General features: G+C 40.6%; 2 protein-coding genes across 2 annotated transcripts; one reads left to right on the plus strand and one right to left on the minus strand.

Moving 5' to 3' along the window:
- The first annotated feature begins 222 nt into the window (after positions 1 to 222).
- On the plus strand, positions 223 to 8,219 carry cpsf4 (cleavage and polyadenylation specific factor 4). Its single transcript, XM_039824951.1, has 8 exons — positions 223 to 681; positions 1,007 to 1,057; positions 2,210 to 2,362; positions 2,501 to 2,596; positions 2,757 to 2,850; positions 3,108 to 3,180; positions 3,298 to 3,459; positions 7,363 to 8,219. The coding sequence occupies exons 1-8, from the start codon at positions 579 to 581 to the stop codon at positions 7,429 to 7,431; spliced, it is 801 nt and encodes a 266-aa protein (XP_039680885.1). The 5' UTR covers positions 223 to 578; the 3' UTR covers positions 7,432 to 8,219.
- A 125-nt stretch (positions 8,220 to 8,344) lies between these two features.
- On the minus strand, positions 8,345 to 11,477 carry atp5mf (ATP synthase membrane subunit f). Its single transcript, XM_039824952.1, has 4 exons — positions 11,366 to 11,477; positions 9,598 to 9,705; positions 8,637 to 8,753; positions 8,345 to 8,496 (listed from the first exon to the last, which is right to left on the minus strand). Exons 1-4 carry the CDS (start codon positions 11,442 to 11,444, stop codon positions 8,468 to 8,470), a joined length of 333 nt encoding a protein of 110 aa, XP_039680886.1. The 5' UTR covers positions 11,445 to 11,477; the 3' UTR covers positions 8,345 to 8,467.
- Between the last annotated feature and the right edge of the window lie 3,124 nt (positions 11,478 to 14,601).

Genomic DNA, 14,601 nt, shown 5'->3' on the forward strand with positions numbered 1-14,601 from the left:
CCGACATTACAGAAAATAAAAACAATGATGCTATTTAAAAAAAAAAAAAAAATATGTTTTGGGCAAGTTATTACCTTTTTTGTACTTTTTTTTTTTTTTTTTTCTTTACAATGTTAATTTCTCCCCAAATTAATATGGATGAATTAATTTAAATCCGCAGAAAGACCACCATGATGTGTAGTAAGCTGGTAGTGAGTTTGCCAAAGAACTCGATGATCGTTTAGTCTAGTCTTAATGCGTCAGGTCAGAGGTCAGTCTGCGGCTGCGCGCCTTCCATCCATCCACTGAGAACAAGGAGCAGTTCGTGACAAACAACAAGTCCTAGACCGAATAATGTTCGGCTGTTTTCTTTAAAACGGTCCCATTAAGACACAAAGAACATCAGCTATTGTGGTTTCTCATCGGGGACCTCGCCGATTGATGTTAGCTTATCGGTTAGCCTAGCTAGCCTCGTTAGCCACTTTAGCTGGCTGTCGCAGAAAGTACCAACGTTAGTTGGCTACCTGGCGAGCTCAACCTTAAACCAGCGATTCTAAACTGATATTTCTTTGACCGGAGCCCTTCAAACTAACGCAGACATGCAGGATATGCTGGCTACCGTGGACCACCTCAAGTTTGACCTGGAACTGGCTGTGCAGCAGCAGCTAGGAGCACAGCCTCTGCCCTTCCCCGGCATGGACAGTAAGTGCTTGTATGCTAGCTAGCTGGTACCTAGCCGCTGTAGGTAAACAGTATGCTAGCTAGCTGCTACCCATGTATATATCTATGGCTGCTACCTAGCCGTTGTAGGTAAACAGTATGCTAGCTAGCTGCTACCCATGTATATATCTATGGCTGCTACCTAGCCGCTGTAGGTAAACAGTAATCAGAGTTAACGGTCAAACCGATGGTACCTAACGGCAGGTTGACACTAACACCTGGCCGGTGGTGACTGTTCACGTTGGCTTTGTGTTTCCTCAATCCAATGTCTTTATTATTAAATTTGTAATAATGTGTGTCCCTGCAGAGTCCGGGTCTGCTGTGTGTGAGTTCTTCATGAGAGCAGCTTGTCAGAAAGGTAAAAACACAACGCGACAACAATCCAGCACTACAGTATTTCACTCCCACAAAGGTTGGGCACTCACAAGAGATGGAAAGGTCCAAACTAAAGCTGCAGAGGCAGAGTTATCCTGGCTTTTAGTCTCTAGTACGAGTCAAGCTTCAAAAACACTGGGTCCTACATTCCCCTAATGCAGTCATTAACGTTAGCCACTATCATCTTTAAATTGCACCCTTTTAGATAATTTAATCAAGCAAGGATAACTTCTCATGTTCTAATATAATATTGCATCCACGGCTCACAAATACAATAAATAAATGAAAGCCTACAGAGGGCTGGCTGATGGTTTGACATGATCCTTAACTGGTTACTTTACTGACTACTAGGTAGAGCTGTGCTCGATTGAAGAAATTCTTAGTCGACTAACACTCATTTAATTGTATTGACTAATCGATTAGTTGATTTAATCGACAGATCTGTAAATCTGAGTTTCTCCGCAAAGAGTCATGCAAAAGCACCACTTTAATTCTTGTGTTTACCAGAGATGTGCTCGTACGTTTCTTGGAAATAAGTCATTCAGCATTAAAAAAGCAAAAACGTGAGTAATCGACTAAAGAAATCTAAGTTGACTAAGACCAAAACGACCGATTAGTCGACTAATCCGCTAAGAGGGAGCAGCCCTACTACTAGGTTAAATAATTGCAAATCTAAACGATAGGTCTTTAATTTCTTTTTAAAAATACCAAGGGAGTTTGCTGCTCTTAACCCTTCAACCCGTCAACCTTGAAAAAAAAAAAACACTTTATTTTTACGCCTTTTTTTCACAGTTTGTTTTTTCTTTTTTCAATGTTTTAAATTGTAAAATTTTTCTTATTTACGTTTTCAGCGCTTATTTCTGCGTCCCATATTTTATGATATAAAACAAAAATTGAAAACGGGTCAATTTCACCCAAAGTCAACACAAGGGTTAAGATTCAAGGGGAGGGCATTCCACATGTTAGGGCCATGAAAACAGATAGCAGGATCACTAACTTTACATCAATCCTGCTCATCATTTTAACATTCCTCCCTCTATTGTTTAAAAGTGACCCACGGACAAAAACCTGGGGCATGAATTAGGGAAGTTGTGCCATCAATCTGTGTTATATCTTTCTTTGTTTGCACTCCCAGGTGGGATGTGTCCGTTCCGTCACATCAGCGGAGAGAAGACGGTGGTGTGTAAGCACTGGCTCAGAGGACTTTGTAAGAAGGGAGACCAGTGCGAGTTTCTCCACGAATACGACATGACAAAGATGCCCGAATGCTACTTCTACTCCAAGTTTGGTTCGTTGACTCGATGTTTCATAAAATGACACAGATGAGCTCGACAACTGACTGTTGATCAGCACCCAGTTGTTAAAATGCCTAGAGTGTTTTTGTCCCCGTTTTTTTTTTTTATTAATTGTGTGTCGACTCTCGCAGGTGAGTGCAGCAACAAGGAATGTCCGTTCCTGCACATTGATCCAGAGTCGAAGATCAAAGATTGTCCCTGGTACGACCGAGGCTTCTGCAAACACGGTACGTCCTGCTCACGTATACATTCCAGCAGTACTGATATTAACATACTGTACACATTAATACGCATAGTGTTCCCCAGCTGGTTTGAATTTCTTCATCAACAGAAAAAAAAAAACTCCTCTTTACTTTCTGTTGATCTTCACCCATCTTCCTGTCTTAGGTCCTGACTGCAGACACAGACATACAAGGAGGGTGATCTGTGTGAATTACCTGGTGGGCTTCTGTCCAGAGGGAAAATCCTGTAAATTTATGCAGTATGTTATCCTTTTTATTGGATTCTTACATAATGGAAATGCTTTTTTATGTTGCATGTAAAACAAAAGAAACCACTTATGACTTGTTTTAGCATTTGGTAGTTTTGGGATATTTCTCTCTGTCTTATTTTTTTGGATGATTATGTCCTCTAGTAAAATATTCTTCAGACAAAAGATTGAGTTTGCAGTAAAATAAAAAATTATCCGAGACTTCACCTTGTAGTCATGTAGATTTAACGGTAGATGTTCTTCTCCAGCCCTCGTTTTGAGTTGCCTATGGGAGCTTCTGAACAGCCTCCTCTACCACAGCAAATTCAGAACCAGACAAAGGTAAGAGGACACTTCCACAAACACCCAAACACACACCGCTCTGTGTTTTTTACCTGCTACTTTGTAGCTGAACAACAGAACAAAAAATGATTTCTCTTTGCGTGTTCCCTGCTGCAGCCCGTGCCCAGCATCGGTCGCCCGTCGCTCTCTCTAATCCAGCTGACCAACTCCAGTCCAGGCATGCGGCCGCAGAACCACATGCCGATGTCGGCGCCTCAGCAAAATCACATGACTGGCAACAGAGGGCCTCGGCCACTGGACCAGGTCACCTGCTACAAGGTGAGCCATCTGAACATTTGTCTGCCAATGTGGCCTAGTGTGTTCAAAATCAGTTTAAGACTCCAGTCCCTCTCACAGTAGTCATAAATATACAGTACAGGCCAAAAGTTTGAAAACACGCTCTCATTCAATGCGTTTCCTTTTTATTTTCATGACTATTTACATTGTAGATTCTCACTGAAGGCATCAAAACTATGAATGAACACATATGGAATTATGTACTTAACAAAAAAGTGTGAAATAACTGAAAACATGTCTTATATTTTAGATTCTTCAAAGTAGCCACCCTTTGCTTTTTTTATTAATAAGGGAAATAATTCCACTAATGAACCCTGACAAAGCACACCTGTGAAGTGAAAACCATTTCAGGTGACTACCTCATGAAGCTCATTGAGAGAACACCAAGGGTTTGCAGTGCTATCAAAAAAAAGCAAAGGGTGGCTACTTTGAAGAATCTAAAATATAAGACATGTTTTCAGTTATTTCACACTTTTTTGTTAAGTACATAATTCCATATGTGTTCATTCATAGTTTTGATGCCTTCAGTGAGAATCTACAATGTAAATAGTCATGAAAATAAAAAGGAAACACATTGAATGAGAAGGTGTGTCCAAACTTTTGGCCTGTACTGTACTCGTAATACCTTTTGAGGCATAGTTCCACATTTTGAGAAACATGTTATTTTTACTTTTCTGGTGTGTACAGTACATATGAAGCTACCGCCAGCAGCTGTTTTAATACTTGACTTTTACAAAGTTATTTTCCCACATGCAGCAACTCATGATATAGGTTTGTAATTCCTACAGAACGATAAAACGTTAAAGTTAAGGAAAATGGAATAAATGAAGATCATAATATTGATAAGCAAAGTCACAATTAAGTAAATTAATAATAATGATTTAATAAAAATTAGAAATGGGTTTGATATTAAACACATTTATTCTCCGGTATGCCTAATCCCTGTATACAGTTGAAACCAGATATTTACATACACTTCAGGAAAAAAAACACAAAAACCTTTATTTCTTTACTGTCATACATTAAATCCGAGTAAACTTTCTGTTTTAGATCAATACATATTAACATATTTTTTGCATTTGTTAAATGTCAGAATCGAGCGAGGGAGAATTTGTATGTATTTTTTTTATCACTTTCATCAAAGTCAGAAGTATACATACACTAAGTTTATTGTGTCTTTAAACAAAAAGAAAATTCCAGATGATTCCATTCTGAGCTTAAGAAGCTTCTGATAGGTTAATTGATTCCATTTGAGTTAATTGGTGGCACACCTGTGGATGCATATAAAGGCACACCTCAAACACAGAGCCTCTTTCTTTGACATCATGGGACAATCAAGAGAAATCAACCAAGACATCAGGAAAAGAATTGTGGACCTCCACAACTGTGGCTCATCCTTAGGTGCAATTTCCAGATGCCTGAAAGTCCCACGTTCATCTGTTCAGACAATAATACGCAAGTATAAAAAACATGGGAATGTACAACCATCATACCGCTCAGGAAGGAGACGGATTCTGAGTCCCAGAGAGGAACAATTTTTGGTGTGAAATGTGCGAATCAATCCCAGGACAACAGCAAAAGACCTTGTGAAGATGCTAGCTGAAACTGGTAAGACAGTGTCATTATCCACAGTAAAACGAGTCCTGTACCACCATGAGCTAAAAGGTTACTCTGGGAGAAGAAAGCCATTACTTCAAAACCACCATAAAAAAGCCAGACTACAGTTTGCAACTGCACATGGGGACAAAAATCTTAATTTCTGGAGACATGTCCTGTTGTCTGACGAAACAAAAATGTAACTGTTCGGCCATAATGATAAACGGTTGGAGGAAAAAGGGCGAAGCTTTGAAGCCTCAGAACACCATCCCAACTGTGAAGTATGGGGGTGGTAGTATAATGTTGTGGGGCTGCTTTGCTGCAGAAGGGACTGGTGCACTTCACAAAATAGATGGCATCATGAGAAAAGAAAATTTTGTGGATATATTGAAGCAACATCTGAAGACATCAGCCAGGAAGTTAAAGCTTGGGCGCAAATGGGTCTTCCAAATGGACGCATACCTCCAAATTAGTTACAAAGTGGCTTAAGGACAACAAAGTCAAGGTATTGGAGTGGCCATCACAAAGCCCTGATCTCAATCCCATAGAACATTTGTGGGCGCCACTGAAAAGGTGAGTGCGAGCAAGAAGGCCTACAAACCTGACCCAGTTACACCAGTTCTGTCAAGAGGAGTGGGCCAAAATTCCAGCAAACTATTGTAGAAAGCTTGTGGAAGGATACCCAAAACGTTTGGCCCAAGTCAAACAGTTTCGGGGCAATTCTACCAAATACTAAGGAAGTGTATGTATAGTTCTGACTTTGATGAAAGTGATAAAAAAAAATACATAAAAATTCTCCCTCGCTCGATTCTGACATTTAACAAATGCAGAAAATATGTTAATATGTATTGATCTAAAACAGAAAAAGTTTACTCTGATTTAATGTATGACAGTAAAGAAATAAAAGTTTTTGTGTTTTTTTTTTTTCCTGAAGTGTATGTAAATATCTGGTTTCAACTGTACCTACGCTTCAATTAGGCTATACTCTTATGTCCGTATATTGTATATATCTTTTACCGGTATGTTGTGCCTGACTATTTCTTGCCTGGGAGCAGCGACCTACTTGAGTCTCTGCTGGTTGTCTGACAAGTGCTCCAGGCCAAGAAAAAGTCCAGAACCGAACCCCTCGTAGAACAGCTAATTATTAGCCTGACAAGCCAGACCCACATCCAGATGTTGGGTCTGGGAACTCCCCATTGGCAGGCCTCAATCTGAGGGGAGGGATGAACGGTTGTCTTTCAAATTCCCTCAGCACGTAATAGGATAGCGCTACAACCAGGCAGAGCAACGCTAGTTGACAGATTAAACTTTTGCCGTATCCGGTCGGCAGAACTCCGAACACATCTTCCTTTTTTAAGAATGATTTCAGTGCCGTTCTTTGTTCTTTTCTCAAAGAAAAGCTTAAATCCAAGTCTTCCAGAGTCGCGGCCAAAGCCGATTCAAAAGACCGTTGTTCGCCAGAAACCCGCCCACCGACTCTATACACGATGTGATTGGCCCGGTCAGTTTGGTTTTTCCAGCTCGCAAGCCAACCCTGGCTGCAAATTACATTTGCTGCAGCTAGGGTGCGTCTAGATTTCTAGGCTAGCAAATTATAGTTACTACACTTCAGTTTTTGTACATAAAGAAATTAGATGAAACCTGTTAATTGTTGAGCTTTAAAGGTTCTTGTAGGTAGATTTTGTTACCTTTGGACAGAGCCAGGCTAGCAGTTTCCCCGTTTAGCTAGACGGCTTTACTATACAGACATGAGAGAGTGGCATTGATTCTTCTCATTTAATTCTCAGCAAGAAAGCAAATAAGAGTATTTTCTTCATATCCTTGGGGGACAAAAAAAAAGAATCCTTGCAAATAGGGCTGCAATACATCCATATTATGTCAATATCGATGTATAAGGCTAGGTATTGTTTTTCATTTTGGATACCGTAATATGAGTCTTTTCCTGGTTTTAAACATAGACAGTATGGTTTTAAAGGCTGTATTACAGTAAAGTGATGTAATTTTCTGAACTCACCAGACCGTTGTAGCTGTTCTATTATTTGCCTTTACCGACTTAGTCACTATATCTACATTACTGATGATTATTTATCAAACATCTCACTGTGTAAATATTTTGTGTCAACCCTACAATATTGCCACAATATCAATAGAGGTATTTGGTAAAAAAATGTCTATTTGATTTTCTCCAATTCGCCCAGCTCTAATTGCTATTTCCAGCTTTTTTGTTGTTGTTGCTTTTAATAAGGAGCCATTAACATCCTCCTCCTTTTGTCTACCCTGTGTCTGCAGTGTGGGGAGAAGGGCCACTATGCCAACAAATGCACTAAAGGCCATCTGGCCTTCCTGAGTGGACAGTAACATTCAGCCTTGAGGTCACCACGGTGCTGTAGCTCAGTCTGCCTGATGGGAGCAGAGAGGAAGAGCAGCAGCAGAGAGGAAGCCCCTTTGCTCCACAGGCTGAAGTTGAACTTAAAAGACTTTTGACTGCCGCTGCGTGTCACTTCAAACGGACACAAGCCGTAAGAAAGATAAACCGCTACTATTTCTATTTTTTGTGGATATATGAAAATAAGGAACACAAAAGATGTCACAATCTGTGTGGCTGTGGTTTAATGACTTGTTGTGGTCTTCAGAGTTTTCTACAATGTTTGTACTAAAGCGAACTGAATATTTAAGAGACATCACACCCAGGGTCCAAGGTGCAGTGCTGTGACGTGTTGCCGCTTCTTATACATGTGACTGCATCAGTGACACCAGGCGACTTTCTATTCTCCTCCTTCTAGTAAATCTGTCAGTGTAAATGCAATAAAAGTGAAATGCCATTAGGAATGTAAATTACTGTACTTAAGAACTACTGTAAGTAATCAGAGCCCAAATCCACCCTGCAATGGTTTCTATTGTACTCACACCTCAAATCTTCTGGCTTGCCACGCACAATTTTGCATATAGTCAGATTTTAGACTTTGCAAGCATTTTAAATTCAGGAAATGAATGATTTACCAGTTGTGTGGATACCTTGTGTTAAATCTTCATATTTTACACAAAGGGATATGGGGGGAAACAGCAGTTTGGCACAGGATGAATTTCATTGTGTTGACAGTTTTAACATTCTCACAATCTGTACAAATAAATGTTCTTGTTACGGATTTATGTACACTTTACTTTACGTAACGGCGCGGCAGTTACACTCCTGAGAGTGAGAATTGTGACTTAACAGCTATAATTTCATACAGCGATACAACTGGAAACTAAACACAACCACACATGATATCCAACAATTAATCTTAATTGTTTATTGGTCACAACAGTCACATATTCAACACAGAGCTGAGTAGAAAGAGCAGGGGGAACACAGAGGTTCAAGTTCAACCCCCGAAAGGTCTGATGGTCGGGCTTAGTGGTACTTCCTCCAGCGATCGTGTTCTGGAAGAGAAAAGACATTTAAATTACATGTCTATTTTCACATGTGAGGTATCAGACATTTCACTCTTAGAAAAACAACTTTATAGTAAAAAGGTAGAGCATCCTAAAACAGGAAGTACGGGAGTGTATGCATTGCTTACTAATGTGGTCGTATTCCCACAGGTAGCTCATCGCCACATAGCCAACCAGCAGCATAGCCACGCCACCGATGCCTCCCTTCTTCACATTAATGTACTTGTTGTAATATCTGTCGTGGCCTGCGAGAGAAAAAGCACACCGCATAAACAGCCACTGAAGACAGTCCGATGACATACACAGAGTTATCCTCAAATTACAAAGATGTGACCTGAATACAAATGCTACATGCACTGATCTTAACGTGAATGAACATGGGGTTAAGAGGACACGCAGAAAGAGAGCATGTGTAATCTTTGCTTGTGGTTAAGTAATCGGCCTCGATGAGCTGGGAGTCGATACACATCTAGCCCTTCGTCAACTACAACGGGCGTTCTCATTAAGCATCTTATCAGACTAGGGTTTCCTCTTAAGAGCTGTTCACAACGCTGCTGAGAGCAACTTTTACTGACAGAGCTTCTGAATTTAGACAAGGGGGAGGGGTGACCCTCTTTCTATGGATGACATCTTTCATGAATGATGCTGGATAGACAAATTTCAAGATATTTTAGAAATCAAAAAGTTCTTCGTGACTAAAGATTCCTCTGAATGAAAAAACATCCTTTATGTCCCCTAAATATGTAGCATTAAATACATATTTAATGATTGTAGTTCAAAGTTTTTTTAAGAAGACTTTAATGTGATTTCAGGTAAACTGTGCTGCTAAAATGCAGATTTGGTCTTTTTTTTTTTTCATTAAAAACTTAGCATTGAAATTTCCCTAAATTCGTTAACTGCGGTCAGGTTTGTTTTCCAACTGAACGATAATAGGTTTCTGTATCACCATGTTCCTTTATCGAGTGCTCACATTATTCTGCTGTTTTATTAAAAGTTGGTATTCCAAAAACCTATGTTAAAAAACTGAAGTCTTTTTTTGTGTTTTAGTTCCTCCCTGTGTAAAGTTTCAGTCTGAACAGTTATCCTCACCCCTGCGGACGGCTGAGATGATGCCATTGGGAGTGAAGTCTCGCCCTCCGAGCCAGCTCCCCAGCTCGCCCAGTTTCACGTCCATCAGTCGCTTCTCAACTACAGGAACTGGTCACAAGTGGAGACAGCACAGACAGTTTGATTACACATTATCCATATAGAGCAACACATGCTATGGCTCTGGTAGTGAGCTTTAAAAAAAGGGTCAATCTGCCAGAGCTGATTAGATTGGTAACTAAGGTATACGTGCAGTTTAGTGTCCCAAATTCCCCATACAATGTCCTTAATTAATTATGAACCTGCTAAACCACCTGTGCTACCCTAACCTGTCTCAAATAAGACCCTCATCATTTGGGACACTCAGTTTTTGGAAAATAATTTGACACTAAACTGCACGTAAGCCGGTAACTAAATTGATTAGTAGATTAGCAGAAAGTAAGTCGGCAACCAATTTGATAATCGCCTAATAGGCCTTTTTCACGGCAGACATGTTGACATGTCATAGTAGGAAAAGCACAGGTGTATTCAAACCATTAATGATGGCTGCATTCCACTTAGGAGAGGTCCTGGTATTAAACCATTACTGATGGCTGCATTCCACTTAGGAGAGGTCCTGGTATTAAACCATTACTGATGGCTGGATTCCACTTAGAGGCCCTGGTATTGGGCATGCTGACTCACTGAAATAGCTTACTGGGACACTTGATGGAACTGAGCCATCGTTAACCCTTGTGTTGTCCTTCGGGTCACCGGGACCCTAAACACAAGGGTTAAGGTTATCAATGTCAGCTGTGTTTTTCCTACCATGTCCGCTGTGAAAAAGGTCCATTAACCCAAAAGGCAAACATTTCCTGGTTTATTTTTCTTATGCGTTATTGAAGGTCTGGGTTTTGCACTTCTGCTCAGACAAAACAGTGAAGATGTCACCTTGGGACTCAGAGGATGGGCACTGGTAAACACTTAACATTTTAAAGACAACAACTATTATTCGAAATAATAATCGGCAGACTAATCGATACAGGAAATAATCCTTAGTTGCAGCTCTAAATTCAGCAAAGTAAGTCAGTCAAAAACTTCACCTCTACAGAGTCGTAAAGCAACAGTATTCAGTCTACAAAAGGCACAAATGAAGTTGCAGTGACTCCGATGCCTAAACCTGCTGGCTACTTTCCATCTCTGGAGCTAACTTTTGACACATTTGACATCTACCAGGTGTGTAGCTTTATTACAGCTACCGGGAACAAAGTTAACTTGGCCCACCGTTCAAACCCCTACTGTATGCAAAGCACTGCATTCTGGGTTTTATTCCTTTACGTTGTTTTAGGATAAAAAATTAGCTAAAGAGAACATCAGTTTGGGGTAAAAGGCAATGACTGAGTTTGCAGGCTACTGTGAAAGCTAGCCAAAAGACCCGGTTACATATCCTAGATAAGCATAGACAACTGTATTGTGATAGCTTCGTCCAAACTGAAAGTCATATGTAAAGTTTCTGACCACCGAGCATGACAGTTAAACGTCCAAAAGCGACTCGCAGATTATTACTATTATTAATTTTAAGTGCAAAACAGCCAATGACACGCAAAGTCCTTGACGTGACTTAAAGGATTCAGCGCGGCCTTCGGTCACACAAACACTTTACCGGCGACTCGTTAACGGATTATCGGACACTAAAACACACGCCGTCTGTAAAACCGTCAAACTATATTAACCGCAAAACACACAATACAGAACATTTTTGACTCATTTAGCAGAGGACACGCTCTTTTACCTGGTCTGTCCGCCATCTTGACTGGTGCGAAGGGCTCACAGGCAGCGGGGAATGATGGGAATATAACGACAAAGTGCATTATGGGAGCAAGTGTAGTTTTTTAGCCTGTCCACTAGAGGGCAGCAAAAGAAATGAAACCAATGTCTCAAAACAAAAGGCTTTACAACCGCAACACTACACAGAGCAACGAAAATCCTGAACCACAACAAGGTATATTTAAAGATTCCCTCCAAACATGTTTGAAAACAATTATTATAATAATTTATCATAATAAATCATTTAGCCTATAATATTAATATTAATAATACATAGGCACCTATCTGGACACCCACAGTCGCCAACAGTAATCATACAGGTAAAAACAGTGCTGGAAAAGACACAAGCCAAGACAATCACAACAAAAGAGACATAGGTGAGTGGACATGTGTAGGAAAGGAGAAAAAAAACTAACTAGCCTAGCTGAAGGGAATTGGACAAAGAGGGTATTAGTAAGTAGGCCAGGTGAGTTTTAAGGTGGGATTTGAATAGGTAAACATATTTAGACATATCATGCTATCAAAATCAAAGCTGAAGACTTTTCTTTTTGATGTTGCCTTTAATTTATTGTACTGCACTGTGAATTTTATTCGGGTAAATTTTGTATTCATTTTTAACTGCTCTTTAATGTTTTATGTAGAGCACTTTCAATTGCCCTGTTGCTGAAATGTGCTCTATGAATAAAGTTGCCTTGCCTTGCCTATGATCCCTCCGTTTGTTGTCGAACCCCCATGTTAAACCTCTCATGTCAGATCTCATGCATTTTGAAATAGTGACCTGAAGGGTTTACCACGCTGGTGTCTCCTGACACTCTATCAGAGGAATCTTTTTTTTTTTAACAGAAAGAAGCCGATCAATGAGCAGCACAACAGCCAGTAGCACTGGCTACAAGACTTCAATGTACCTGAAGACATAGTGAAGAAGATGTTATTGAGGCCAGTGTTATTGTGGTAGTTCAGGTCTATTCTCAACACACCCACCGATCAATACACCCCTCTCTCTCTCTCTCTTCTCACACACACACACACACACACACACACACACACACACACACACACACACACACACACACACACAGAGTTAATTAGGGTGTGTGGGGGTGTTTTTTTTGGCCTTCATCCAAAGCTTAGCAGCAACCTCTTTCCTTTATTTGACTGTTTTTCCTGCTTCGCCCTAATGACTTTCATTAGATGGAGGACTCATATCGATCGTCCAACACCCACCCTGCTTTTTCTCATCTTTATCTTTTTCGCTGCTTCTCTCTCTAACTCACCACATAGACGTGTATACACACAATGTTGCAAAGACACATTTCTTGAAACCATCCACCCTTTTCTCAATTTCCTAATCAACCCCAGAAGGCAAACATTTCCTGGTCCCACCTTTTTAAAATTTGAGGCTTTTGTGTTATTGAATATCTGTGTTTTGCACTTTTGCTCAGACAAAACAGAGAAGATGTCACTTTGGACTCTGAGGACTTGTGACTGGCGTTTGTAAATACTTTGACATTTTATAGAAAAAACTATTATTCAAGGTAATAATTGGCAGACCAATCCTGGCAATTTACACAGAAACAACAATTGATGAATAGGACTACAGGTAAGAGGGAAAAAAATATATATTTTTGATTGTGGGGTTGTGTCACACTCAGTCACACACTTGGTTGAACCAACATCTTGCCTCTGTCTGATTTACACACAACGTGGGCCAGAACCTCTAATCCAATCTCACTCGGGGCCGCTCAGAAAACAGCACACACCCCCAGAGGTGGCAGATTCCCAGATGCAGTCAATCGAACACCTACACACACATGCACACAGATGCAAACATACATAGATGTGAACACACAATGACAGACTGACGCACTCTGAAACCGTGCAGAGACACAAGCACACACATTTCATTTGGGTTGTAAAGGTTACCGACAAACACTGTAACATAATCTCATTTATAGAGAAAAAAAAAATCCACACACACACACACACACACACACACACACACACACACACACACACACACACACACACACACACACACACACACACACACACACACAATTTTATTCCACCTCAAGAGGCAGGTGCCCTGGAGGTCTGCCACAGAGACAGCTCTTTGAAGCTGATGGAGAGAGATAGAGGGAGGAAGAACAAGAGGTGGAGGGAGGGAGGGAGTTTGTGTGAGGGTGAAGTATAGACAGAGAGAGAGAGAAAACAGGGATGAAAGAGGATGAGTGCAGGAAAGAGATGAAGACTGTAAGTACAAAAGGGGAAACTGGCAGCAGGAAGATAATGATAGAGGGAGATGAAGGATAAAGGAGAAAAAAGATGACTCACTGAGCCCATGTCTCTGCACACAGCTCTCTCTACACACACATGACCTTTAAACAGCCACTCTCCCAGTCACCCCCTGTTCATCCATCCTTCATGCTCCACATCCTCTTTCATTTCATTTTTTTAGACTTCTCCTTGTGTTTTCTTTTAAATCGCCACTTGTCTGCCCTTGTCAGAGATTTATCTTCTCCCCATCTGCAACTGTCCACAATTCATGTTTCTTTTTCTTTCCTCTCTCTACCACATTCTTTCCTGCTCTTTTTCCCTTATTCTTATCCTTTATTTTATAAAGGACAACACACATTAATCAACATTTCTGTAAATGTGCCAGTGTTAGCCAGCCGGCTAATTTTCAACTGTAGTCCTTTGGCCAGATGAATTTAGACCAGAGCAGCAGGAAGCAGAACCTCTGCATCTCTCTTCTTTTTTTTCTTTTTTTTTTACCTCTTAACTCACTCCTCGTCATGGATATCATCTCCTCCTCCTCCTACTCCTAATGACTTGTATAGTTGTTTTTCCTCTTCTCTGTCCTAGCCCAAGAGAAACAAAACAAGGGCAGAAATCAGACAAAGAGATAGACAGGCAGGCGGGCAGGAAGGATAGGTTGTGGGTAATGGAATTATCAGCCCTCCTATTACTACAATAATCTCATTAGAGATATGGAGATCACCAGGGGAGCTGCTAAAAGGAGCTTGCTGGCTGATGAGTGTCCCAGAGGAAACCTGTGTGTGTGTGTGTATGTGTGTGTGTGTGTGTGTCCGTGTGTCAGTGTGTGTGTGAGACAGCCAGATGAATAAAGAGAGCAAGAAAGAGAGGATACTACATGTGCAGAAAGGCTCCACAGGGACCGTTTCATTCCTCACAGCGATG

Source organism: Perca fluviatilis, chromosome 15 (assembly GCF_010015445.1).
Source record: "Perca fluviatilis chromosome 15, GENO_Pfluv_1.0, whole genome shotgun sequence".
Lineage (NCBI taxonomy): Eukaryota > Metazoa > Chordata > Actinopteri > Perciformes > Percidae > Perca > Perca fluviatilis.

Bases quoted from the DNA above. Each gene is read 5' to 3' on its own strand.
- cpsf4 (XM_039824951.1), top strand. From the start codon at position 579: ATGCAGGATATGCTGGCTACCGTGGACCACCTCAAGTTTGACCTGGAA. The intron at 2,851-3,107 runs GTATGTTATCCT...GTTCTTCTCCAG, and splicing joins AAATCCTGTAAATTTATGCA to CCCTCGTTTTGAGTTGCCTA. The intron at 3,460-7,362 runs GTGAGCCATCTG...CTGTGTCTGCAG, and splicing joins ACCAGGTCACCTGCTACAAG to TGTGGGGAGAAGGGCCACTA.
- atp5mf (XM_039824952.1), bottom strand. From the start codon at position 11,444: ATGCACTTTGTCGTTATATTCCCATCATTCCCCGCTGCCTGTGAGCCC. The intron at 9,706-11,365 runs GTAAAAGAGCGT...ACTTGTGACCAG, and splicing joins CAAGATGGCGGACAGACCAG to TTCCTGTAGTTGAGAAGCGA. The intron at 8,754-9,597 runs GTGAGGATAACT...TTTCTCTCGCAG, and splicing joins CATCTCAGCCGTCCGCAGGG to GCCACGACAGATATTACAAC.